The 26,958-nt window shown below is 36.5% G+C and overlaps 1 protein-coding gene across 3 annotated transcripts in view; it reads right to left on the bottom strand.

Annotated features, from left to right (window-relative positions):
• The window catches only part of ROBO1 (roundabout guidance receptor 1), a 988,403-nt gene that overhangs the window by 53,844 nt on the left and 907,601 nt on the right, over positions 1-26,958 (bottom strand). For all 3 annotated transcript variants that reach the window (XM_084875894.1, XM_084875896.1, XM_084875895.1), the window contains 9 exons: positions 23,028-23,233; positions 21,110-21,191; positions 20,769-20,937; positions 20,515-20,681; positions 13,797-13,918; positions 12,216-12,447; positions 11,179-11,300; positions 7,484-7,655; positions 2,907-3,104 (listed from right to left, as the gene is read on the bottom strand). In XM_084875894.1, coding sequence (XP_084732020.1) covers positions 2,907-3,104; positions 7,484-7,655; positions 11,179-11,300; positions 12,216-12,447; positions 13,797-13,918; positions 20,515-20,681; positions 20,769-20,937; positions 21,110-21,191; positions 23,028-23,233 — 1,470 coding nt within the window. The remainder of the gene's footprint in view (positions 1-2,906; positions 3,105-7,483; positions 7,656-11,178; positions 11,301-12,215; positions 12,448-13,796; positions 13,919-20,514; positions 20,682-20,768; positions 20,938-21,109; positions 21,192-23,027; positions 23,234-26,958) is intronic.

Raw genomic sequence — 26,958 nt, 5'->3', positions numbered from 1 at the left:
TATAATATTGGCTAGCTATTGTGGATCAAAAAGCTGCCAAAAATGTATTGTCCACTTCACAGTGAAACATCTCCAAGCCATTGACTTTAGGATTAGAGCATTTGGAGACGCTACACCCTCCTTCACAACTGTCACTACTTACCCAATCTTCCTATCTCTGGGCATGCTAGAAAGAATGGAAACAAAACCCTCAGTGCTATGAACCCAGTTTATACACTGGCCTTCACCTGCAGCATGATAACCCCCGTTTTAAGAACCTATTGTTTTCTTTCAGGTGGGTCTTGTCAGAGTCAATGTAATTTAGCTGCAATAAAAAATTCAGAGCCATAGTAGCAAGTCTCCATTAAAAAAACAAAACAAAAGGTACATTAGAAAGTAAAGCTATTCAAGCAAGTGCCTGAACACTCATTTGCTATCACAAGGACACAGGGAAAATATGAAAGGTCCTTGTTAGAATGCCTAGCTAACTGCGAGCCCTGGTTTAAGGAATTGAAAATGAAATCTAAAGAGGTTGGTCTATAAGAGAAATTTTAACATGTTCACCAAAGAACAACTTCATTCTCAAGGCTTCCAATAACACAGTACGTTCTTTTAGCCCAGTGATGGCACACTGTGAATGTGGACGGGGCACTGAGAGGTACAGCAGAGGAAATGCCTGCAGATAGAGGTATGCGTGCGTGTGGAGGGGGGCAGGGCGGGGGAGAGAGCTCCTTATCTTCCAGTCACCCTCTGAATTGATGGTTTAGAAGCCAATAGGCTCTTTTACATTTATTTCTTTAAAATACTCCACTTCCTTTCCTCGTATAATTACCAGCATTGTTTCTGACATAGATAGCTTAAGATTTCAGGAGGCACCTTTTTTTAATTGCATAGAAATAGAATTATTAAAAAGTGCCAACAAGGCAAAATGAGGAAAGCAGAATCAAATGCTCACCAATTACATTTGTAATTATGTTCTATGAGTTCTGCTAGTTAAAAGGACAATGACATTAGTTTAATAGGTTTTGCAGAAAGAGCATATAGGCGTTTGCCAGCATGCATAAAAAACATTAGTACAGGAAAAGAAACATTTCAGGAAGAAAGCTTTTCATGTCACATCTTTAGATTTCAAGACAATACAAAGCATTAAATGGCTGTAACCGCTCAGCTATAGCACTCTATTGCAACAAGAAATACAGGATTCCTGGAGAATTCAAGAGACTCTACATCTATATGTTAATTAGTCACATTTCCTCATTCAAATCAGATATCACCACCACCCCCCTCCCTTCCGCCCCCACTCCCCCAACACTCTGCTCTGCTCCTTCCCGGCTCCACAAAGCAGACACTGCGAACCCTTCCCTGCATTGCTTTCAGTCTCAGGCTTTTTATGGTAACACATGTGCCTGATATTGTTCTACTTTGTACAGAAATGAGCACCACTGCTCCTTGTGGTAACATCTAAGCCCTCATTTTTTCCATTTCATAAAAGGGATGCTGACATTTTGCTTCATCTCTAGTGTGCGTACATATCCAGGAAACACCTGGGGATGACAATGCCGAGGCAAAGGTGTGCACATGACCAGACTGCCGTGCAGCCCCAGGCAAGACGCATGCTGGTGCGTTTGCAGGGTGGGTGATGCATGCCTGCTGACTCCTTCCTGCCGAGCCCCTCTGTGCGGGGAGAATAAACATCTCAGGCTGCTCTTCCAGACTGTTTATAAGTGGATAGGGACATTCTAACTAGCACTGCAAATTCCTACTTTGCCATTTAATTGGTTCGAGAAATGACTTGGCCAACACTTGTAGGAAATGATCACTTATACAATATGCAGACATTATTTTATTTTTTTTAAGGTTGGGGATCCTAAGGGAAGGAATGTGTCTTTGGTAATTCTCTTTAAATTTGCATTGCGGCAAAGCAAAAGTGTTGCCTTAAATTAAGTAAAGGCCCTAAACCTAGGGTGAATGTATAATTTGTCATCCAAACCAGGCCATTTTGAGAGCTACAGGGGCACTGTAAAAATTTAGTTGTACTAAAGACATAAATTGGCGCCATCGCTGAGAACTGCGACCTGGAGTCATCCCAGCCGGAGCCCGTGTCTGAGGCCCAGATCTGATGAACATATTTGGGGGTGGGGGAGGATTCTATGTCCGGCAGCGTTATCAAATCTCCTCAGAGAATAAAACCTAAGTTCTCAATCTGCAGAATTTAAGGATATGTGGCAAAGGTGTCTGTGCCACATATATGATTCGTCCACAAAATTATAAACAATAGCAGGCAAGTAAACTTGATCTTCTAAAACTGTAAACATATTTGTAACAAAACACCCTCACTAATTAACAGCATATACACAGTCAAATCTGCAACTTTAAATATAACAAAGAAAAAGTACTACACCTCCTCTCCCTGGCAACCTGAAGGACCTCATTCAGTCCCGTATTTCATATTCACAAGAAATGACTGTTTTATAAATAATCAGAAACAACCATAAAAATAATGGTTTTTCAAGTAACCTCTTTAGCTTCACAACGGCAACAACACCACCTTAAAGCTGTGTGAGACCGTTCAAAGCTTGCACTTATAACTTCTGTGGCAAGGAGATTAAAACGTTTCCGTGAGGAATATAAAGCAAAAATGCCATTCCCTGAGAGAAGCAGGGGCCGGGAGAACACCCAGGCAGACCTACCTGGGAGAAACACAGTTTACGGGAACTGGGCCTGGAACTGATTAGCCCTGTATGCAGTGCTGCTGCTCAGCAGGAGTTAACATGCAGATATCAGGATAAAACAAAAGCACGACGGAAAACCCTTATGTATTAAAATGAGTTAATAAGTATATATATGCATACATAATTTGCAGTCACATATTAAGACAAGAGTTATGTCAGCACAGTAAAACATAAAAAGCGTAGGAGAGCGAGTACCTTTCCTGATGCCCGCGTAGGTGCTGGTCAGCCCGCTCCGCTTCTTGCGGTGCCGGTACAGCCAGATGCTGAAGACCATGAGGATGACCCAGCAGGCCGCCCCCAGGCCCGCGATGAACGCGGGCTGCTTCACCACGTCGGAGATCTGCTGCGCGAGGCTCACCTGGTCCTCGGGGGACACCGGGTTGCCATGAGAGTCTGAAAAGCCATCTTCAGATTAGTTTGGGTTTAAAATTCAATAAAATAATGAACTCAGAATTTACATAATATAAAACTGCCACCATTATTTTGTTAATTTTTGGACAATAGCTTCCGTTTCTTAATGTGCAACACCAGCATTTTTAGTTAAAATAGTTCATGAGGCCCTAACCGGTTTGGCTCAGTGGATAGGGGTCTTCAAACTCCGGCCCGCAGAGGAGTCTGATCCGGCCCGCCAGGTTTTTTGGGCAGTGAGCGTAGCCGAGGTGTTACAGTAGGAATTAGTAGTTCATATATCATAGTCCGGCCCTCCAGCTCTCTGAGGGACCGTGATCTGGCCCCCACTTTAAAAAGTTTGAGGACCCCTGGGATAGAGCATCGGCCTGCGGACTGAAAGGTCCCGGGTTCGATTCCGGTCAAGGGCATGTACCTTGGTTGCAGGCACATCCCCAGTAGGGGGTGTGCAGGAGGCAGCTCTGGTCGATGTTTCTCTCTCATTGATGTTTCTAGCTCTCTATCCCTCTCCCTTACTCTCTGTAAAAAAAATTAATAAAATATATTTTAAAAAACAACAACAATGTTGGATTCTATTTTAAAAAATAATTCATGAGATTTTCAGCAAAACTATATTTGTTTTATTTATTTTAATTCAAAACAGATATGATAGAATTTTATGGAATTTATTTTGAAACAAAGGCAATGGCACACATTTTTTTTTTTTTTTCTCCAGAAAACTCTGTAGCTCATTGCTTAGATTAAAGTTCACAGGAAAGTGCTGAGGTTAACACAAAAGTACAATTGTAAAAAATGAAATACTTACAAAAGTATACAAATATGGGGTTCCCAATAAGTAAGTATAAAAAAGATATACTTTCTCAGACTTTCACAGGAACCCTCAATTATACGTTCTAAAAAAAGGTAAGTAATTACATTTTGTTTCCTGTATAAGGTAGATATTGAAAAAAAAAATGCATGCTGTAACTTCCATCTCTCCCATTGCCACCCACACACCTCCACACCCCACCCCACCACACAGACTATATCCTGACTCTTAACTGTCTTAGAAACCATTATATGAACCTATGTTCAGATGGGGCCTATGAAATTCAGGATTATTAAAAAGCAATAATAAATGAAGATAATGCTACCACTGAACAAAATATCTTTCTTTCGAAATAATAACCACCATAAGGAATAGATATAGGAACACTAAATATAGACAAGAATGATCATGTTTTATAAATCAAATAGGCTTATGTTTTCTGATAGCTATTTTGAGTAAAAAATTAAAAGTTGATGAAATTTATGGCTATTAAAATTTACTTATTTTCTCTTTATGTTTAAACCTACTAAGATATTAATTTTTCAAGCACACCATTTCATCAGCACACAGAGCCGTCCAGAATCTTGCAGAAAACCGGAAATTGTTTTTTTAAAAAATATATTTTATTGATTTTTTAGAGAGGAAGAGAGAGGGATAGAGAGTTAGAAACATTGAAGAGAGAGATTCATCGACCAGCTGCCTCTTGCACACCCCCCACTGGGGATGTGCCCACAACCAAGGTACATGCCCTTGACCGGAATCGAACCTGGGACGTTTTAGTCCCCAGGCCAACGCTCTATCCATTGAGCCAAACTGGTTTCTGTGAAAACCGGAAGCTGTTGCTCTGCCATCAAAGCAATACCCTCCTCTGCTGGCACTGACTGCGGCCAGGCTGGAGGGCAGCCAGTGGGCAGAGTCCCCACTCGGTGTGCAGTGTGAATGTTCTCCCCCACAACATCTGGTGAAGCCCACTTCTCTACGATGGGGTTTTCTTACGATTGTTATATAATTTGACTCTGAAAATCTTCTGCTATTACAGCCTGCTTTAAAACAGAAACATTGGTTCTATCCCTCAATTTTTGTTGTTCAGAAAAATAACTGGTATATATCACCATATGAGTAACATTTCTCCAACAGAAAAATAAATCCTGCAGAGTGCCTTTCCTTATTACATGATACTGCATTCCAATCAGACACGGTCGGAAAAAGCAGCAGCATTCAATGAACAAGAAAAACAGCCTTTGGAAAATAGCAGCGGCTTCTATGTAAAATGGCTACATTGCTACTTCCACGTGTGTGTGGTTTTTATTTATTTTTCTTTCTGGAACAGGATTTCAGATTTTATTCTATGGAGGGTCAAGGCTGAAGAACCTATTTTCACAAGCAGTTACCTGCCTTCAACTGTTTGTTGACTGAAAGTTCTATTTCACGTTCCAGACACCTTTAACTATGGTTACCCTAAGAGCACTTCATCCTCTGAGAGTTCGCCGAGCAGACCTAGTCTTTATTCCTAACACACCCTTTGTGTGTGCGGGGCCTGTGAATTCCGCAGCTGCTGGTGCAGGGTGAAGGCGGGGAGCTGCGGTGAGCGGAGACAGCCAGGAGTGGCTCCACGCAGGCAGCCAGATGGGCTTACAGAATACAATGCGGTGTGACTAGTGGATTAAAACAGCCGCGCTCCCTCTCAGTCTTTGTCTCACGGCAGCTGAGGCCATACTGAGATTCGGAAAAAACCTGGAGCTTGCACATTTACAATTTCAAGCAAACCGTCTGTCCCTTAAATCCTATGATTTAAATCTTAAAAACAAAATTCCAACTCATCTTTAAAAACCCAGGACTACAAGTCATATGTCATCAACACAGGTAAATGACATCAACAAAGTATAGGGTTATCACAATGTAACTTATAACTTCAATTTTAATAAGCCAATACTGATATTTCATAAATATGAGCAACTGTTGGGGTAAAAAAAAGTCCATGTTTAAACTGGTTTCCCTCAGATCTTACATAACACTGTAGTTTTGCAATAAGTGAACCAGAAATAAATCATGAAGCTATTTTCACATACAAGTTTTATATATCAGCACTGTTTTCAAATGTGCAAAGTGTAAAAGGAAACACAAAAAGCAAATTCTGACCCATGGCTGTGGCAAACAGCAAGCCATCCACTGAAGGTGGGAATGGGACCCCCATAGACTGGGGTTGTTGAGAGGTAGTTCCCTAGACAGTGATGTGTGTGTGTGTGTGTGTGTGTGTGTGTGTGTGTGTGAGATGTTCCCATTCATCTATTAGGAATCAGGTGGCTGAGTTTGGGCAGCAGCCATGGGCACATCTCCAGACCTGCACCATCAAACCGTCCCACAAACTGTTTCAACACTTCCTTTCTGCTCCCCCAGGGTGAACCTTGGAAGCTCCTCAGCCACGTGTGTTTGGAACGGAGCCGCTCCCCACAGCCTCTGGCTTCAGGTGGACTTCACTGTGTTATGCAACCACAATTCTGCAAGTGTGTCTGTGACAGCAGCTAGCATCGTCTTAACAGGGAACATCAACAACTTTCCAAAGCAAATGGGAAGTTCCTTATGTTCAGCATAAGGTTTATTCAAAGCCAAATGTTTCTTAATTTTGTTTAGAAATAATTTCTAGGACATCATCGATATTATCAACATGCAAAAATACTATGTACTTATTAGTTAAGCATAAAGATTCATATATCTGATCCTTTTTCATAATTTAGCAACTGACAAAATATTACTAATGCCTAACTTCTGATCTGGAACAATCTAACACAAAGTTGACATATACTTTTCGGCATCTTTCACAATTTAGATGTCACCTCTTAATATCTGACCCTCTCCTCTTCCCTTTCCATTTGCAACAGTATTTTGTGGCTGTTTTTGATGTTTGGTAACCACTTCCTAATTTGTATCTTATGCTCATGCCACATTTTCTATAGTGAATTTTTGTAATGAAGGATTCTGTCAGTTTTTTTTCCTATTCATCTAACTTTTAAAGCATGCATTTAACTAGATAAATAATTAGCATATAAACATATTCCTATGTACTCTGGCAACTCAATCTTCATTTTGTTATAAAAAGCAATCATAATTTTAAGTAGACAAAAATGGTGAATATAAATTGCATAATTCTATCAACTTCTAATACCTAGTATAAGCTTTACATGGAAGTTTGTTTTATTTTAATCCAAACAACTGCAATTTCCATGAGGATGTACATTATGCCTTGTTTGCTGAAGTACCTTTGGTGCTCAATTAATTGTATTTTTTGGCTAGATGAAAAAATTTAATAGGGCAGGATTAGGATCACACTGAATACTGACAGCGTTTTGCTTGGAAAATCATTGAATGTGCACTTGGATAAATTTAAGGTTAGTTGTCCTATATACTGAATCTAACGCCATTATATTGTAGCTGCATTGCCACATTCCACATTCCATTCAACTTACAATGGTGGCTCCCCTACATAAAAATAGATAAATAAGTAAAAAGTACAAGAGGCCAAAGGGAAGAGTGATATACACTCCCAACCAGCACTTACCTAGCTGGATAAACTGCGGCTCGCTCTTCACCCCTGGCCCAGCCCCCGTGCTGGCTGCCACCTCCACGCTGTACCGGACCCCGGGGACCAGAGAGGGAATGACCACAGACAGTGTGGAACCATCCACCGTTTTGTTTATATGGTAACGAGTTTCATTGCCCAAACACCAAACCTGTCAGAAGAACACAATGAATGTTAATCTAGTAAATTCTTTAAGTTAATGCAAAGGTCAACATAGTATTGTGGTTTTAGATCTAGGCAGAGTTCAGATCTATCATGAACCTAATTCGGGGAATTTCAGAAGTCTGTTTTGCCTAGAATCTAGTTCTCAAAAGACTCGCCCAGGCAAACCTATTGTTAGTATTGTAGAATCTTCAAGACTTCTTTACACTTTCTCAAATACATTGTTTTCCTTTAAGTGTTTTTATAAATATTTTTATTGTTGAAAGAATTACATATATCTTCCCCTCTTTCCTCCCCATAGACCCCCTTCTAGCACGCCCCCACCACCCACCCCAAGCCTTCACCGCCATATTGTCTGTGTCCATGGGTTATGCTTTACACATACAAGTTCTTTGGTTGATCTCTTCCCACCCACCCCTACCTTCCCTCTAAGATTCGACAGTCTGTCCCATGCTCCTATATCTCCGGATCTATTTTGTTCATAATTTATTTGTTCATTAGAGTCCACATATGCATGAGATCATGTGATAAAGTGAGTCTACAAATTTTTGTTTGAAGACATTAGTTGCTATGATAATGTGTGTTTTTAATAAACAATAAAAAATCATTTGCCAGGGGAAAAAAATTCCTAGCAAAAAACTGTGCACATCTCGATAAAGAATAATAACTTATCTATTCGCACTCCTGCTGTGGGCTAGGTGTGATACTAGGGTACCAGATATCACAAAATAAAGGCGAGGAAGAAACTCCAAATCCAGCACTTTACTTCAACAGTTCTCTGAGATAAACCTACCTGGTGCTATCGCCTTTTCTAAAAAACCAAAAACAAAACCAAGAAGCAGTGATTTAAAGAGAGCTTATCTTACATAAGTATGGTTATTAAAATATAACTAGTGGGTGGCTCAGTTGGTTGAACATTGTCTTGTACACCAAAAGGTTGAGGGTTCAATCCCTGGTTGGGGAATGGGAAGCAATTGATTGATATTTCTTTCTCTCCCTCTCTTAAATAATAAAAAACATATCCCTCAGGTGAGAATTATATGTGTGTGTGTGTGTGTGTGTGTGTGTGTGTACTTATAGAACATAAGAAGAATCATCCAGGATTTTACTCAGCTTATGATATGTTGTACTATTAACAATGAGAGAAAATTAGCACACTGATCTTGTAGTTAATATCAATAGTAAATAGTATTTGATAAAATATTAGGTTATAAAGAATAACATTTGACATGAAAGAAAAATGTCCTTATAAGAAAATTATTATATATCTCATTAACTTTGATAATGGCATTTGTTATAGAAAATTATTTCCAGGAAATAAAGATTTCTGCTCTAGACTGTAATTCTTAATTTAAATTTCACACTAAAGGATTACTTATTCATAGGTAATCTTTGGCAATGTCCAAAAGATATGGGTATGGTGCGTGACAGTACATGAACTCAGTTTCCATAAGAAAATGATCTATGAAGTAGTAAAACATGCCCTATGTTCTTTATGAAGCAAGATGTAGGATTAGCTTCAAGTAGCCTATTGTCTAATAGGAAATGGGATTTAAAATAAATCCAAGAATATCAGTGTCCTCTATCATGAGGGCACTAATCTTTACTTTATCTTTGAAAGTTAATATTATTTTAATATAGCTTCAATGCATAACACCAGCGAATGGTCAGAATCTATACCAGGATCTGACCATTTGGAAATAAAGAGTCCTTTGTGATTTTTCCCCCCAATTACATTACGCAGCTGAACCAAAGCCACAGACCGATTTTGTACCAGTCAATCAGGTTCAGAAAGGCATTTTATTATTTTAAATTGACCGTGAAGTTAAGTGAAATCCACTCTTTCGAATTTCTTCAGGAGAGAAATGAGTTCTGACTCTTAAGGGAAAATGCCTACATTACACAATTTTGCTGGAGAGCTGAGACATCACCTCATTTTAAATCCTTAAAAGTCTTCAAAACAGTTTATTTTTCTACAATGAACTATAGAATCCTGACACTCCCGGTATTAAAATAACCTTGAAATTCACAAGAAAGCACTTGAAACTGTCGAGACTGTTACATTTTTTAATGATACAATTACCTAGAAGATCTAATTTAAAATATTTAAGAAATCACTTGCCAAAAAAGAAGTTCCTTGCAAAAAGTCTTGAGAAAGAACAACTTATCTACCATCATCCAGCATTTTAAATACTTTGGGAAAGTTGCCCCTTTAAACATGTACACAAATTTTCAGTTTATATTTTTAAAAAATAATTTTAAAATAAAATATTCTATTATACCTAAAATTAAGCTCAGCATATATGATTATTGTGCAAATCATTTGCTACTCCAAAGAACATTTGTTGTCTTTATTTGGGCCTTAACAAAGAGCACACTGCATAAACACTCAGAAAGGCCTACAAAGATATATATGCAAGAACCCTATTAGACCTACTGAATCAGAATTTCTGAGCATGGTAGGCAGGCATTTATATTTAAAAAATAAGCTACAGTTATTTTGATGTTAGCATGTAATTACCAGTATAAGGTAAATGAGTTTACCTTCTTAACATCAGTTTCACATCAATAGATAAAGTATAAAATACTTAGATATGTGATACTCTAGTAATTAGAAAAATACTCAGGCATCATAGAAATTTTAAGCAGGGTCTAGAGAAATAAATTTTTTCTTCTTAAAATTTTTGTAGTATGTAGTGTGTTTATATAAGTGTTGAAAAAATACACATAAATATATTTTCTATTGTGATTGTCCTGATTCAAATTCATTTATTGTAACTCATTTAACTATCCCATAATACCAAACAGATTCAGTGATAGGATAAATGCCATGTTCTTAACTTAGTTTTTATTCTTCCTTGGTATGCTTAACATATATTTTCACAAAATGATTCTATATAAAACTCTCTAAATGCAGAGAGGATGACTTCACAGGAAAAAGTTATTATTCTAAAGAATCATTAGATTAAATCCCTTGACACTATATCACATTAAAAAATTCATTTACACATACAGAAATTTAAATTTGAATTACCTCTGGGACATGAAATATTGCTTAGAAACTAAAACAATGATTACAGATAAAAATGATTTTCATGTACAGTAAACATTTATCTTAGTTTCAAAGTTCTAAGCTTTCAAGCATACATACTAAAATATTAAAAAAAGAAGAAAGAAGACTATATTTGATAGAATGTGAACCCGAAGCCAATTCTAGGGCAACCTATACAATATATATTTAAGTTACTTTTAGGGAAAAAAAATAGCATTTCATTGGTTGTTTATGTGGTATTACACCAACTTAAAGATTCTCTAATGTTTTTCAAATAGTTTAAGAATTGTATTCCACAATTACTGAATAAACAGGAAAATGTTTTTAAACAATTTTTACATACTGTAGGCAGACCAGCAGATGGCGCCAAATATCCATGCACAATGTAACCAAGGTTTCTTTTCCATTTCTTTGCAGGGGAAGAGGGATGTCCCTCAGTGAATTACTATGTAGGGATTACCTTGTACTCTTGGACCATTCCATTTTGAGTGTCTTCTGGAGGAGGCTGCCAACTAACAAGAATTGCAGTTCCATTTCCATCATTCTTTGATACAGTTACACTTTGAGGTGGGGCACTGGGTGCTAATAAATTGTTTCAAAAAGTGAATATATTATCAGTGGCGTTAGAGGACATTAAAAAAAAGCACCTAAAATGTACAGTCAAATAATAACTATATAAAATTTATATCAATATATGCATATGTTTTAAAGAGGCATCTCATCCCAAACTAAGTATTTCTCAACATTTCTAAAGCATTATTATTATGAATGTTTTAAAACCAACATTACAGAGATTATCTCCACAAAAATTCCAAAGGAAATCCCTATTTCTTTTATCCTGCCACCTTAGTCTCATGTTCTCTATAAAAGAGTTTAAAAAGTATGAAGATGAATTTGTCATCCACGATATTAACTATATTCTATCATTTATATATTCAAAGTAATAAAGATAATTTAGGAAATGTTCTGGAGAATAGTTGTGACATGTTACCTTTGACCTTTATTTAAACATTCATTTTTAATTTCCAGTTATAGGGTGGCCCATCATACCAGTTTGTCTAGAACGGAAGGGTTCCCAGGGACATGAGTCATAAGTATAAAATGCTAACCCTGGAAAGTCCTGGGCAAACCAAGACATCACTCACCTTATTTACAAGTCATTACTCAAGATAACATTTAATAAATGAATGGCAAATAATGCAAAGGCAAGCAAATCGAAAACATTTCCATCTTTAAATGTGAATTTTATTTCTGAACGATTAAATGTATCTATATAGGACATTAAGCAATAAAATGTTTCACATTTTTCTATAGGCCTCTATTAAAGCAATTTATAATAGTTCTAATTAAACAAATTCTATTAGCCAAATATAATGTTCAATATAAAAAGAAAGTTAATAATGTCACTATTAACATAAAGAAATTTCAATCATGTTAATAAAAGCCTAACAAATGTACTGTGCAACACATAGAAATCACACACTTCATTATACTTACCTTCTTCCAGGGTTTTAGCAAATTTAATTTCACTGTCTGCTCCTTGAAATTCATTAAAAAAAGGACGAGCTTTGATTTCATAGTTGACTCCCTTTTTGAGATCAGGGATAACCACGCTATTTTTGGTTGGTGTTCTCACTTCAAAAACTAACCACTCCGATTCTCCATGGTTGGCTCCAGATGGCCGATAAAGAATTTTATATCCTTGAATATACTGAGACTGTTGGTCCACCTATTAAAATGACAAATAAAAATGTAATCATTAGCCGGGACCGGTTTGGCTCAATGGATAGAGCGTCGGCTTGGGGACTGAGGGGACCCGGGTTCGATTCCTGTCGGGGGCATGTACCTTGGTTGCGGGCACATCCCTGATGGGGGGTGTGCAGGAGGCAGCTGATCGATGATTCTCTCTCATCGATGTTTCTGGCTCTCTATCTCTCTCTTCCTCTCTGTGAAAAATCAATAAAATATATTTTAAAAAAATGTAATCATTAATATCTTTCTGTTGGTTTATTAGAAAACTATGAAAATTGGACTTCATTCTGTGGTTTTCAAATTTACACAAAGCAGAAAACTAAAAACAGATCACTATCTTTTGTAATGTGTTTCATTTTTCACCTTAATATATAAATTAGGTATTGATGTTGATACTTCATGCAGAAATGTAAGTCATCAAAGAACTTCTGTGACAATATCTGGAAAGATGTCTCTCAATGTTCAGGGGATGAGGAAAAATGTGTTTATCCACTTTCTAATTTTTAAAGCCTAATTAATGATTAATGTAGAACAATTTGTAAGTTAAAAATGTGATCATCCAATCACAAGTTTTATCTTCATGATTAATACTTTGTGTCTTCCCTCTAAAACTGATAAAGTCCATTATTGCAGCTAAATAGATAATATACTACACAAAAATAAACTTTTCTCTGTTTAAATCCAGTCTATAGATACCATCATAAAAAGATTACATTATAAAGTTGTTGGTGGAGTGAGCAACACACACACACACACACACACACACACACACCACACACTAGGGGATTGGTACAGGAAATTCGTGCGCGGAGGGGGATTCCCTCAGCCCAGCCTTCACCCAGATTTGGTTTTGATTGGTCGGTTTCTATGCCAGTCAGTGTCCCCGGGCCTATCTCTGGGCCTGGTCAGAGAGGCAGGGCTGATCGGCAGTACCTGTGGAGGCCTGGTGAGAAACAAAGATGTGGCTGCTAGTGAAGCCCAGAGAGAAAGAAGCAATGGCTGATCAACAGCTGCCACGGAGGCTGTGAATCAGACTCTGCCTCTTTCTCCAGGCCTCTCTCCAGGACTGTTCCGCAGCCCCCTCGGCAAGCCAGCACTCACTGCAGGATTGATGTTCAGTTTAGCCTTCGGTCAATCATTACGGACCTTGGGATTGTATATCGCGTGCGCGCGTGCACACACACACACACACACACACACGCACGTGTGTATGTGTGTGCATATAATTTAACTATCTGCTGTATTTTTTTTCCACATAATAATTTCCCAGAGGTCACCTGCATATTAAAACCATGATCAAATACTGCAACAACAACAACAACTCACTGTCCAGTGAACTTCGATTGAAGAGGAAGAGAGGATGGTTGGGTTGTGGAGGTGCAGTACTACATCTCCCAGTTCCCTCTGGACCTGCTTGTGATCCACCCCCTGACTTGTTGGGGGAACATCTGCAAAAAACCAAGAATACTGTGTCAGATCTTACACAATGTCAATGACTTGAGTGAAAACTCAGTGAAACAATTCTCTCATTCATTTCAACTCTCAGAAAAAAAGAATCATTGTGATTGTGAAACCAACCTGTGATACAGAATAAAATAGGAACAAAGTGACCTTTTTGTTAGGAGGATAGGAGGTGCATAGATAGATGTAGATGATAGATGATAGATGGTAGGTGTAGGTGTAGATGTAGATGAGGATACAGGTAGGCAAAGATAACAGTGGCAAGCAGCAGTATTTCAGAGCTCCTCTTACCAGGTAATGCTTGTTTTCTCTGAAATTGAGCAGCCTAGTTAGTGCAAACCCTACTCAGTTTGTTATAAATTTCTGTAGTGACCCTAATTATGCAAAAAAGAAAGCCTGAAATTGCAACACCATGATGAGTAATGTAAAGAATGGAGATAATAAGTGAAAAACAAGCACAAAAAAGAAGTTAGACACCTTACATCTTATATGAAGAACCTGAATGTCTCCCAAATTAGGTGATTAAGTTAGTGGCTATGATGGAGGAATACAGAAGCCACCAGTAAAACAGGATAGGATAGGATAGGATAGGATAGGATAGGATAGGATAGGATAGGATAGGATAGGATGATAAGATAGGTCAGGACAGAAAAGGATAGGGTAGAGTAGAATAGTATAGAATAGAATAGAGTAGCATAAATCTGATGAAAAAAGGTACTTATATTTAACTGATGATGGTTTGGTTTAATTGTAGTGCCACTGCAAAGAAGGTTTAACAAGTTTTTAACCTTAAGTACACCAACATTTTAGAAAGGAGACCAAGAACATAGTAAAAAATAGTGTTCATTTATGCTGCATTTTTCCCAGCAAGAAAGGATGGTTTTAAGGTTTATTGTTGAAAGTATTAATATATGTCCTTTTTCCTCCACTGAGCTCTTTTATCCCATCTCCTTCCCCTCACCCCAGGCCTTCACCACCCTATTGTCAGTGCCCATGGGTTATGCATAGATGGATACAAGTTCTTTGGCTAATCTCTTCCTACCCACGCACCCTCTCTTGCCTTTCCTCTGAGGTAACACAGTCTGTTCAATGCTTCTATGTCTCTGGATCTATTTTGCTAATTAGATTCCACATATGAGTGAGATTATATACTTGTAATTCTCTGCCTGGCTATTTCCCTAAACATAATACTCTCCAGGTCCAATCATACTGTTGCAAATGGTAAGAGTTTTGTTTGTTTGTTATTGCTGCATAGTATTCCATTGTGTAAATGTACCACTGTCTTTCTATCCACTCATCTGCTGATGGGCACTTGGGCTGTTTCCAAATTTTAACTATTGTAATTGTGCTGCTATGAACATAGTGGTGCATATATTCTTTCTGATTGGTGTTTCAGGTTTCTTGGGATATATTCCTAGCAGTGGGATCACTGGATCAAATGGGAACTCCGTTTTTAATTTTTTGAGGAAACACCATACTGTTTTCCACAGTGGCTGAACCAGTCTGCATTCCCACCAGCAGTGAACTATGGTTGCCTTTCTCCACATCTCACTAACATTTGTCCTTTGTTGATTATAGCCACGTGACAGGTGTGAGGTGATACCTCAGTGTCTGTTTAATTTGTATCTCTTGGCTGATTAGGGACTGAGAATTTTTTCATGTCTCTTGACCTTTGGTCTGTCATTTTTGGGGAAGTGACTACCTAGGTCCTTTGCCCATTTTTAAATTGGGTTGTTTGTCTCTCTTTTGTAAGTTGTATGAGTTCCCTGTATATTTTAGAAATTAACCCCTTATTGGACGTATCATTGGCAAATATGTTTTCCTATGTAGTAGGCTCTCTTGTCATTTTGTTGATGATTTCTTTTGCTGTGCAGACATTTTTATTTTTTATTTTGATGTAGTCCTACTTATTTATTTTCTCTTTTGTTTTCTTTGCCCTGGAGATATATCCATATACATATTGCTATGTGAGATGCCTGAGATTTTGATGCCTATGGCTTCCCCTAAGACTTTTATGATTCACATCTTACATTTAAGACTTTTATCCATTTTGAGTTTACTCTTGTGTATAGTCTAAATTGGTGGTCTAGTTTCTTTTTTTTTTTGCATGTACATGTCCTATTTTTTCCAACACCATTTATTGAAGAGACTCTCCTTACTCCATTGCATGCTCTTGCCTCCTTTGTTAAATTTTAATTGAGCAAAATGGCTTGAAGGAAAGGTTTTGTTAAACTTAATAAAATTATTATTGAATAAAAATAGTCATTCCTATAGAGATGTTCTAAATACAGATGTTTTGCTTAGTTTATAATAGTTAAAGAGAACACTGGTGAAAAAGAGGAGAAAATAAAATGTTGTTTTGCATCCCAGAGTTCTCCAGAGAATATTGTACAATATGTAGCACATATATGATTATCTGTCATCCATAAACAACAGACACAACATTTTTAGTTTTTTGAATGATTAAATACATTCAAAGATCTTACTGTATAGATGGCAAAACATAGATGGAAAATGAGGCTAGTGAGTATCTTTGATGGAGTCCAGGGAAGACAGATGGGAGAGAAGACTGACCAATCCCTGTCCAATACTGTAACTCATACCCTGAATAAATGGTCCTTCCCACCATGGAAAACAATAGAGAGTTTCCCCAAAAATTTAAAAATGGAACTCCCATTTGACCCCGTGATTCCACTTTTAGGAATATATCCTAAGAGACCGGAAACACCAGACAGAATGAATATATGTACCCCTATGTTCTTAGCAACAAATTTACTGGAACTATAAATTTAGAAAAATAACAGATGATTTTTGTTTTTCATACTTTATTCTACCTTAGAATGTCTTTGGCTAATATTGGTCCTGAGGTTACCTTTGATCACAACCTATAGATAAAAAGCACTTGGTTGTCAGTTTTCTATCTCAGGCATATTTCATCATTTGCTCCTGTAATGTCTGTTCTCTCCGACTTCCAGGGTAAGACTAAATTACTTGGAATAAGACAGACTTGGGCTTGCATCCCAACTCAACAACTTTACAGCTACCTACCACTGCGAAGATTTTGGGACTTCACATATCTTCTTCACATGTTAAGGTGACGTTGATGAGCCTCTTCTGAGGACTGCATTTGGTAAGGCATGTAGAGACCCCTTTCTTTGAGTGCAGGGATCTCTACACACAGAGTGTGCTCATTGAACATTGGTTGAGTTAAAGTGATTTAGTGTATGGGAAAGACACATATTTTAGCACCTGAACATATTTTCCCATATGTATGCTCCATCCTCAGGGATTCTTCTGCCTTATAGGAATTATCTTTAAACAGGTGTATACACCCGTTTAAAAGGTTTAACTACTATGATTTAATTGCAATCCTTAATTTCTATAGTTTGAGATAAACTAGCCAATTAATACCTTATTGGAAATGACTAAATTCCCTGGTAACCATTTTGACAACAGCAGTATAGATTATTATTTTAGAAAGTTTCCCAATAGAGAAAAAAAAAGGAAAATATCTAATTAGGTAATATTGAGAAGTTCACAAATTGTCCATTATTGTTCTTGTTCTCCTCTGCTACCTAGAAGAAATATATTAAAATGTAAATGGTCCTTTCCATTATTCAGAATTACAGTTGGAGGAAATCTCCAATATGATTCTATCCAGCTCCTTCCCCAATATGGGAACATACACTCTCTGAGGGGAGAGTATTCAGGCCCACTTCGTTATGTAGAGTTAAGGTTTATTATTATCTATACCATATCTAGTCTGTACATCTGGTGTTTGTGTACATATTCCTTAAAAATAAGGATCAGAAATACTGTGTGGACAGGATGTGAAGATGAAGAATAGCAGAAACATGGCAACAACTACCTTTCCTCAGCAATGACCCCCACCACCCCTATTTGCTAGCTACTCATCTCATCTTCCTTGTATTGTCAGATTTCGGTTTTGGGAAGACATTTTGATTGTCCTATGATGTGGCTGTAACTCCAACTGTGACAAGGGTCTACCTCACTCCTGAACTGGAAACCATGCCCTGATAATATCTTGACACATGATAATCTCTTTAAATGTAATGAAAAGACATCATGCCTTCTCTAATGTTATAATTTTGAGGGTTAAATCCAAGATGCAAGGGATTTCTTTTCAAATATGTGATTTTTTACCCTTCATGCAGACCCACCAACAACCTCCTCTTCTTAAAAGTCCACCTGAACATGTGGTGCTCAGGAAGGAACACTTACTCCATTCGAGATCTGACCTGCTCAGACTGAAAGGGGAGATTACTTGATCCAGACATAATTCTGCTAATGCCAGCTAAGACTACATTGATTCATTTGGTGACTACATCACTCAGTTGGCTCGGAGAGATGTTTTAATTGACTTCAAACACTGAAGTCGGCCTGTCCCACACCACCTTCTCACATACTCATAAGAACTCCCTTTAAGTCCCAAGTCCTCAGCCTGTCCTTCCACAGCTAATTTTTAAAATCTAAAGTCAAGCACCAGACTTTTAAATATGCTCCACTTGTTAATGCTGGCCCATCATTTAAGTCTGCCAACATATATTGAACTCTGATTCTCTAATTCAGCACACTGCTAGCTTTCTCATATTTATATTTGTAAATTTTATGAACTTATTTTCTTTTTAGTCCATACAGTGAAAGAAATACAAGTCCAATTACAAAGTGTAATGGCATAAAATAAAATAAAAATCTGAGTCTTGTATAATCATACATTGATTCGTGGATTTAATCCTTGTTCAATCCTGTGGCATAGGTATTTTTAGCCTCATTATAAAGGAGAGGAAGCTGAAGATCAGGACTAACTTGCAAAGGGCCATGTAGCTGGTAGATTAAAGAGCTGAGACTAAAAGTTCTTTGATTTCAAAGTTATATGTCTTTTTTGTTCTATGTCTAGTCCTCTTCTTGATATAGCTATTTGTGTACAAGGTATGTTGATTCTCATTTTAAAAAACATATTCAGATAAATGGTAACTATATATACACTAACAAATAAAGATAAATATTACAAAATTATTTATATCATTGTCAATCAAAACTCCACTTGGAGTCTATTAGGTAGAGACTACTCACTGCACTGGCGTCAGAACTGGGAATTCACTGTATAGCTGCAGTTTTTTCATGCTTTACAAATCACATCTAACACTGAAAACCCCAAAATGCCTTTAGGCAGCTCTGAGAATATGAAAGCTCCTGTTGAGGTGACTCATGATAGCAAATATAGGCATCTGGTTGTGTTGAATTCACACAGCAAGAGACAGACGTGGGCATGTTCTACAACTTGGTTTGCTTTCGCTGTGAATTCTGAAACAAAAAGTCCTTCCAAAAAGATTGTTTATATTCACTAGAGAAGAGAAAACATGCAGCATGCTGGCAGACCCTCTCCCAAACCAGGAAAAAAAGTAGTTGAAGCATTTCAGTACTTTTGTGGATGGCTTGTTTCTATCACTGTAAGTAAGTTACATAGAGACATTATAATTCCTCTGTAAGTTGAGAAAAGAATTTTGCATTTCTAGTCACTATAATCTAAAAGTACCCTTCTTTATTAATATAAGAGAAACCATATTTTAATTGCAACGATAATTAATTTCAAAAAAGGTACAGAATGATTTACATTCACCTCTTTTATTAATACATAAGTTTACTCTATTAAAGTATTAAAATAATAAGGTGAGAGGGGGACTGGGAGATAATGTGAGCACTGAAAAATAAAAATAATTTCTATTCATAGGAGACAATAAACTGCAATGTGTCCTGAAAGCTGTGGTACATTTACACAATGGAATGCTACTTGACCATAAAAAGGAAGAAAAATTTACCTTTTGGAACTACATGGACATAGATGTACCTGAGAACATGTTGCTAAGTGAAATAAGCAAGTCAGAGAAAGACAAGTACCATGTGACTTCACTCATATGTGGAATCTGATGAACAAACTAAACCGACAAAGAAAACAGAGGCAGAGTCATAGAGAGCAAGCAGACAACTCTCAGGGGGCTGTAAAGGGATTGAGCAAAAATTTTTAAAAAATAGAAAAAAATTCATGGACATGGACAGCAGAGTGGTGATTGGGGTTTTGGTGGGGGTGCAGGTAGAGGGGGCATAGAGGAGATAAATGGTGATGGAAAAAATAAAGGGAAATACAAAGAAAAAAATCAGTCAACCATATTTCCAAATATCTCTTAAATTTGCATGATTTGCAGAAAGGATCACTTGTAAAATTTACTCAATTTTAAATATAAGTATTATAAGATTAATATTTTATATTCACATATAACATTTTTTTATTCAATTTTGTGAATTGAACACAATATTTTTGTCTCATTAGATTTGTAATTTTATAAGATCAGAAACATTTCTGTTATGAATTTTATTTTGAAGTGCTTTGTCCAGAAAATAATAGTTTGCAGATATTGTGTTGTGTATTGAAAGTTAATTGAGCAACTTGGACAGCAGAACTTTGTTAAATTCCCAGTCCTAGCATGTAGTACAAATGATGTACTGTATTATCATAACATCTAAAGAAAAGTAGGTATCACAGGTTGAGTAAATCAACATTTACCTTGTGTTTTCACTGGATCTGATATCTGGCTGGGATCACTAATTCCATATGCATTCGCTGCCCTCACAAGGAAAAGGTAAATTGCATTAGGTTTGAGTCCTTTAATGGCAAAAGTTTCTGTTTTCACATTCTCTGCTACCGTCTGCCAACTGCTACCAGATGCATGGCTAAGGAGAGAGACATGAGTTAGAACTTAACATATTTAGTGGTAACTCCCAAGAAAGGACTACTAAGAAACATCATTTTCACTCTACCTGAAGGCTTCTAGAATATAAGATGTTGGAGTTGCACCTGAATTCAAGTTTGGTTGCCATGACAATGTTACTGTATTTCTACTGACATCTATAACTTCAGGTTTGGAGGGGGCACTAGGGATTAAGTTTGGGTCGGTGGGTCTTGGAGGCTGAACTGGAACTCCAAATTCTACCAAAGGGGAAAAAGACAAAAGATGTTTGCACATGCACAGATAAGTACATAAACAAATGTAGGTTACCTATCCACCCACCCAGGCATCAGGATCCACTTTATCTATTTACCAATTAGTAAACAACTGCATCTGAAGCTTTATTTTAAGGTAAAACAGTATCTAATTTACCTTGGACTTCAATATAAGCACTCCATGTTGCTTCACCACTTGGGGTGGTTGCGATGCAGGTGTAGCGACCAGTGTCACCCAGCTGAGAAGACAGATGGAAAACAAATATTTGGAACAATCAAGAGCTCAGTGGGCTGGAAAACCAATTATACGGTTTGTATATGGCCCAAGAATATGGATTGAAATTCACTAACCAAAAACTACCTCTTAATTGATTACATTTTTATTGAATGTGAAGGAAAATATAGCAGACATATATTTTATAGTTATTTTGGTTATATAATAAAAATAATTGAATATTTTTTTTACAGTATTAGTGACAATAAAGAATTCAAAGGGTTAATCTTGATTACTAAATCATATCTTTGCTGGAGGCCCAATCACAAAATTCATGCAAGAGTAGGCTTTCCTTCCCAGGGCTGCCAGCACGGCTCCCCTCTGGCACCAGGATCCGGGCTTCCCTCACAGCCCAGCTTCATCCAGAAGGTCATCTGGAAGGACAACCGGAAGGATGTCCAGTCTAATTAACATATTACACTTTCATTATTATAGACTAGAAGCTCAACGCATGAAATTCATGCAAGGGGATTGGCCCTTGCAGTGGTGGCAGCTTGCCTTAACCCTCGCAGCCCTGGCTTCGTCTGGAAGGTTGTCCAGAAGGACATCCAGAAAGCCCTTTGGCTGTCCAGTCTAATCAGCATATTACTTTTATTATTATGGATATTTAGTAAGTCACATAATGAGGCTGATGAAGTTTAGTCAATTACTATTCTTATTTCATATTTTATCAGAGTTACAATTATACTGATATCTGAGATTAACAGGTATTTTTGAAAAAAGGATGGCTATAAAATGAGTTGTTCTTATTTACTCCTTTCCCACAGTTTAAAAACCTGTAATTCAAGGCAGTTTAATAAGTGTGAAGCTTAACCCTGGCTGGAATGATCACTCTCTCTACTTCTGAAGACTGAGTGCTGGAATACAGCTCACATGTCCAACTTTAAATTCCTCAACATCATGATGCCCCCACGCCTCTGCTTAATGTAATTGCCCCATCTTCAGGTAATGTTGGATAAAGCAAGAATGCTGTCATCTTGCTCTGGTGATTACAATTACACAGATACAGTATTTTCCACAAAGTATAACATATTCTCTTTTGGAAGACATAAAATGAACTGTTAAAGCAGATCCAAAAACTCCAAAGAAGCCACCTATAGTAGGCAATAAAACAATTGAAATTTATGTTTATTGCTGACTAGGCTGATCTTTCATATGCCTCATAAACTTGTCTGAACTTGACCTAAAAAGAAAAAGAAAAGTCAAAAACAACACAGCCCTGAAAGAACAGGTATGGATGTGATGCCCTGGGAAAGTAAATCCTTAAATTGTTCCCACAAACCTGGGGGCTTTCCACCATTTAGCATTCTGATTTAAATGTGCACTCTATAGTGTGTACATTGCTTTATTGTTTCAGTTTGCATATACAGCAATCTGTAATTGCAAAATGCTGAACCAAATATTCACAATAGGAGAACTGTTCAAGTGTGTTGCAGGCAAAATGGTTCTGGAAAGTATCTTTGAAAAAAGGCTTTATGGAATGAATGACTGCTTCACAATACTACTTAGAGAATATTTTTCTCCCACAAATTCTCATTTATTTTCCTCAATAGGTCTCAAAAATATTTTTTTCTCCTCTATCTAAAACCTTAAATTACTTGCCATGGGCTAAATTATGAGTCAAATCATCTTAAATATACACAGTGGAATGTCTGAAAGAATAAAGCATCCAATTTAAAGTATATTAATATGTTATTTGGCATTTCATTGATTCTAAAACTGGAGACTTCAACACTAGTTGCTGGAGGCAAAAAAAAAAAGTGAAACAAAATGGGAAACCCAGGGTGTCATTTCAAGTTACCTTCGCATATCGGATCTGCAGAACTCCAGTCTCAAGCTGTTTAATTCGAGAATCTTGGGTTGAAACAAGAACCCCATCCTTTCTCCACAGAATTGTGGGCACTGGACTGCCTGTAGCCACACAGCTGAGCGCTAAGGTACCATCCACTGCTACCGTCTGATTCACAGGACCTTGTCGAATGACTGGGGGAGGTCGGTCTGCAATCACTGCCGGAAGAAACAACAGGAAATATATTTCTGCAACTGCAAGCAATTTTCTAATCATGGAAGCAAGAGCAGTTGCTCTAGGCTTTGAAACAAGTAATTAAACAAGTAATTAAAGTAGGAAACATGCATTATTCAGAATGCATTTGTATGATGCACTGATTCAGAATATTAAAATGAGATAAAATGTATTCCTTTCAAATGACCAACTGACTGAGTTTGCTACATTGTTAAGGGTCCTACTTAAGAGTTCAGGGACTAACTAAGGATTGTGGGTAGTGAAGTAGATGTACAGTAATGAGAAGTGGAATGCTATACTTTTTAAACTTTAAAATATGTAAAAAATAAAAAAACAACAATAACAGAACAAACATTTACCCCCAAAAAAACTTATGAGAGAAATTTTCATAAATAAACCAAAGCCAACTTGATATTTAATAATTGTTTTGTGTCACATAGAAAAAAAAATGATTGTATCATACCAGCATATTTGACAGTTTTAGACTCAAAAAGGTATTTGGATTTTCATAATTTATAAGTCAATATGGTTGAGCTTCCTTCATGTTGGAATTCTTTCTGTTAAAATAACATGTGGGTAAAAATTTCCCAATACTAATGAAATCAGAGAAACTGGAAAACTTCCCAACTGTATTGTTGGTAGGCTAATCCAAAAATATTACTCAAGTTGATGTCCTGTCCTAGGCAATATCAAATTTCCATATTGAGATGATAGGAATGGGAAAATACTTTTGCCAATTCTATTATCTCAACAGTTTTAATATAGTATAGAAGGAAACAGTGGGAGCCATTTTTATAATATATAAATGAAAGTATTATCCTATTTAAAACCTAAACATATTACCTGAGATAATAAGAATTAAAAATTGCTTAATAAAATTTGTGCATAAGCTTTAAAATTCTAAATATTAGTTTAAAAACTATAAAAGTTACAAATATACAGAAGACAATTTTACAAAATTGCCTGATTAGTGGAAACTGGTTTCCAGAGTAACTAAATTTCGGATGCAATGATTTGTAAAGCTGGATGTGTCATGTTCCAAGTTTTTTGAACCAAAGATTTTCACAAGCTGGGGTCATACTTCAATTTGTTCCTCATTAATCATGCAATGATGATTAGTTTTGTGCATTCAAACTGAGAAAAACAAGCAATCAAAGGAGTGAAGCCAGCAACTGTGGATTTTTACTCCATCCTTCCAATTCCCTTTCATTGTTGGTTACTGGTGTGGAATTCATTAATACCAGTGGTGGTGGATTAGAAGGCTGGAGTTTAATATTTGGCAGGTATGTTTCAGATATTCCATGGATGAAAAATATAAGCTAATAATTCCTTTGTTTAGAATTATTTAATCTTTCTACTTTATCTGTTGAGATTGGCTAAAGTCAAATCAGAGGCCCTCCTGATAAGTATGAAAAAATAATGAATGTGTTTCATTGCATTTGGATTTTTATAAGACTGCCAAATGTGTTCTATTGATTATAAGAATAAGTGAATGTTATTTCCAGGAATTAATTAAATTTGCAACAGAGCACTTCTTTACCACTGATTAGAATTAATCAGTCACAGAGTAGTTTATGTTTGGTAGTCTGATAATTTAGAAACAATCCAATGATTAAGTCAATATCCTATATCTTTACAGTTCTTTGATATTTGCATATTTAGCATCCGCACTTCCTTACCTTATCCCAATACAGTTTAATGATGCTATTTCTGTGTCATTATTTTTTCCTGGTTTGCATTGGGCAGTTTACAAAAATAAAGGGAGAAAATAGGAGTAGGGTCCATTATCAGTTCTACCATTTGTCTATGCTTTTGGGCAAGTTCCTTAAATTCTCAAAGCCTCCTTTAAAAAAAAATCTGTAAATATAATAATATTTGAGGGCAATAATACTTGTTCTAACCATCTCAGAGGATAGCTATGAAGATTTAAATAGAATAGTAGATGTGAAAATGCTTTGATAATTGCAGAAAGCTAGTCATATATGAACTGTCACATTACCACTAAAATTTTCTGGGGGGAAAATGCAAATGAGAGCTAAATGCGTTTAATAAAGCAATTTCACATTTTTGATAGAAAAAAATTGAAACATTTTGGTGTTGACACAGATTAGAATAAAATACTGATGAAATATTTAAATTTACTCAAAGAAACTTGCTCAGTCCATTTATGAGTCAAAACTAACCTTAGGATTCATGAGATACAAGTAAACCTCAAATTAAGGTTCTAATATTTTACATTAAGATTATTAGAATGAATTATCAGGCTGAAAGTTTAAAAGAACAGAAATAACTTTTAACAAAATAAGGAAGTGCATAGACTTTGGAGTTAGAAGATGAAGCTCTGTAACATGAAAAAATGCCTATCTCTGCTACACAATACAGAAGCAAGACTTCAAAGGGCTACTGAGCACCTGAGTATGGCCAGTGACTGAAGTCCTGGGTGTGTAATTTTATTTCATTTTAAGCAATTTAAATTCCAATTTAAACAGCCTCACATGGCAAGTGGCTACCACTTGGACAGGGCAAAATGTTGTGTTAAGTCTCAGTTCTGTTGCTTGTTATCTGTATGATGTGGGCATACCTTTTCTCAGCCTCCTTTTCCTCATCTGTAAAATGAGATGGTTTCACATTTGAACTTGTTGACATGTGAGAAGTCCTTAGCCTTGTGCACAGCACAAAGGAAGCACTGAATAACTGCAACTTTTTGTTATCAGTAGAGTGGCAACAGTGTTGGCATAAGCAGCGTGACAGGTGGTGTAACCTGGTCACAGCAGAGTTTATAAAAGTTTACCTATCTTTTCTCCACATTCAATGAAAGACTTAAAGACCCTAAAAAATGAGGGCATATCATTGGGTTAATATTTTCTCACCTCAAAATAATGATCATGAAGACAATGTCAATACATATAAATATATCTATAAAATATTTTAAGTGGATAATAATACAAAATACCAAGCAAACACTGACTGGTTTAAATATGAAAAGTTCACATTTATACACTAAAAAAATATCAGTTATAGTATGTCACAATTGCTCAGTTTGCAAACATATCTCACAAATCCATAATTTAGGCTGTAAAAAATTATGCCATTTAGGAATTGGGGACCTGAAACTTTCAAAGTGCAAGTGATTTGTCCAAATTAAATATTAATTGGCAAATCTCACTTGTTAAAATTAAAGTTAACTCACTTCCCACTGTATATTAATAACTTTTGAGTGTTAAATGCAGATTTTAAATTACTTACATAATTTAATACCAAATATATTTTCTTACATTCTAGTACTAAAGAGAAGAAATATTTTAATTAAATTGGTGACATGAATTTCTATTTTCCTGAGCCAAATGGTACTTGCAGTAGGTCACAAGTACACAGAAAGCAACATTACAAGAGCAATGGCTACTCCATTTTTTGCGCCTTATGTTTTACTCTGCTGTTGCCTTTGTGTTTTGTAAACAGTAAATAAAAAAATTTAAAAAGCCAAGTTAAATAGTATTCAGAAAGTATTCTGTCTACTAGCCTATGCTCTAGACTTGACTTGGTAAAATATAAATACTGATATTGAGGTAGTTATAGCTTTCTTATGAAGAATGAATCCATAGATTTGTACAGAATCAATGAACTCCAAATTAAAGAAAACAAAACTAAAAATACAATTTTACTATGGCAAACACAAAATCATCTTATATCTTTCCAGGGATTATAAGGT

Source organism: Pipistrellus hanaki (genome assembly GCF_964339955.1).
Source record: "Pipistrellus hanaki genome assembly, chromosome: 2".
Classification (NCBI taxonomy): domain Eukaryota; kingdom Metazoa; phylum Chordata; class Mammalia; order Chiroptera; family Vespertilionidae; genus Pipistrellus; species Pipistrellus hanaki.
The sequence above is the reverse complement of the archived record's forward strand: the minus strand, read 5'-3'. Positions and strand labels throughout refer to the sequence as shown.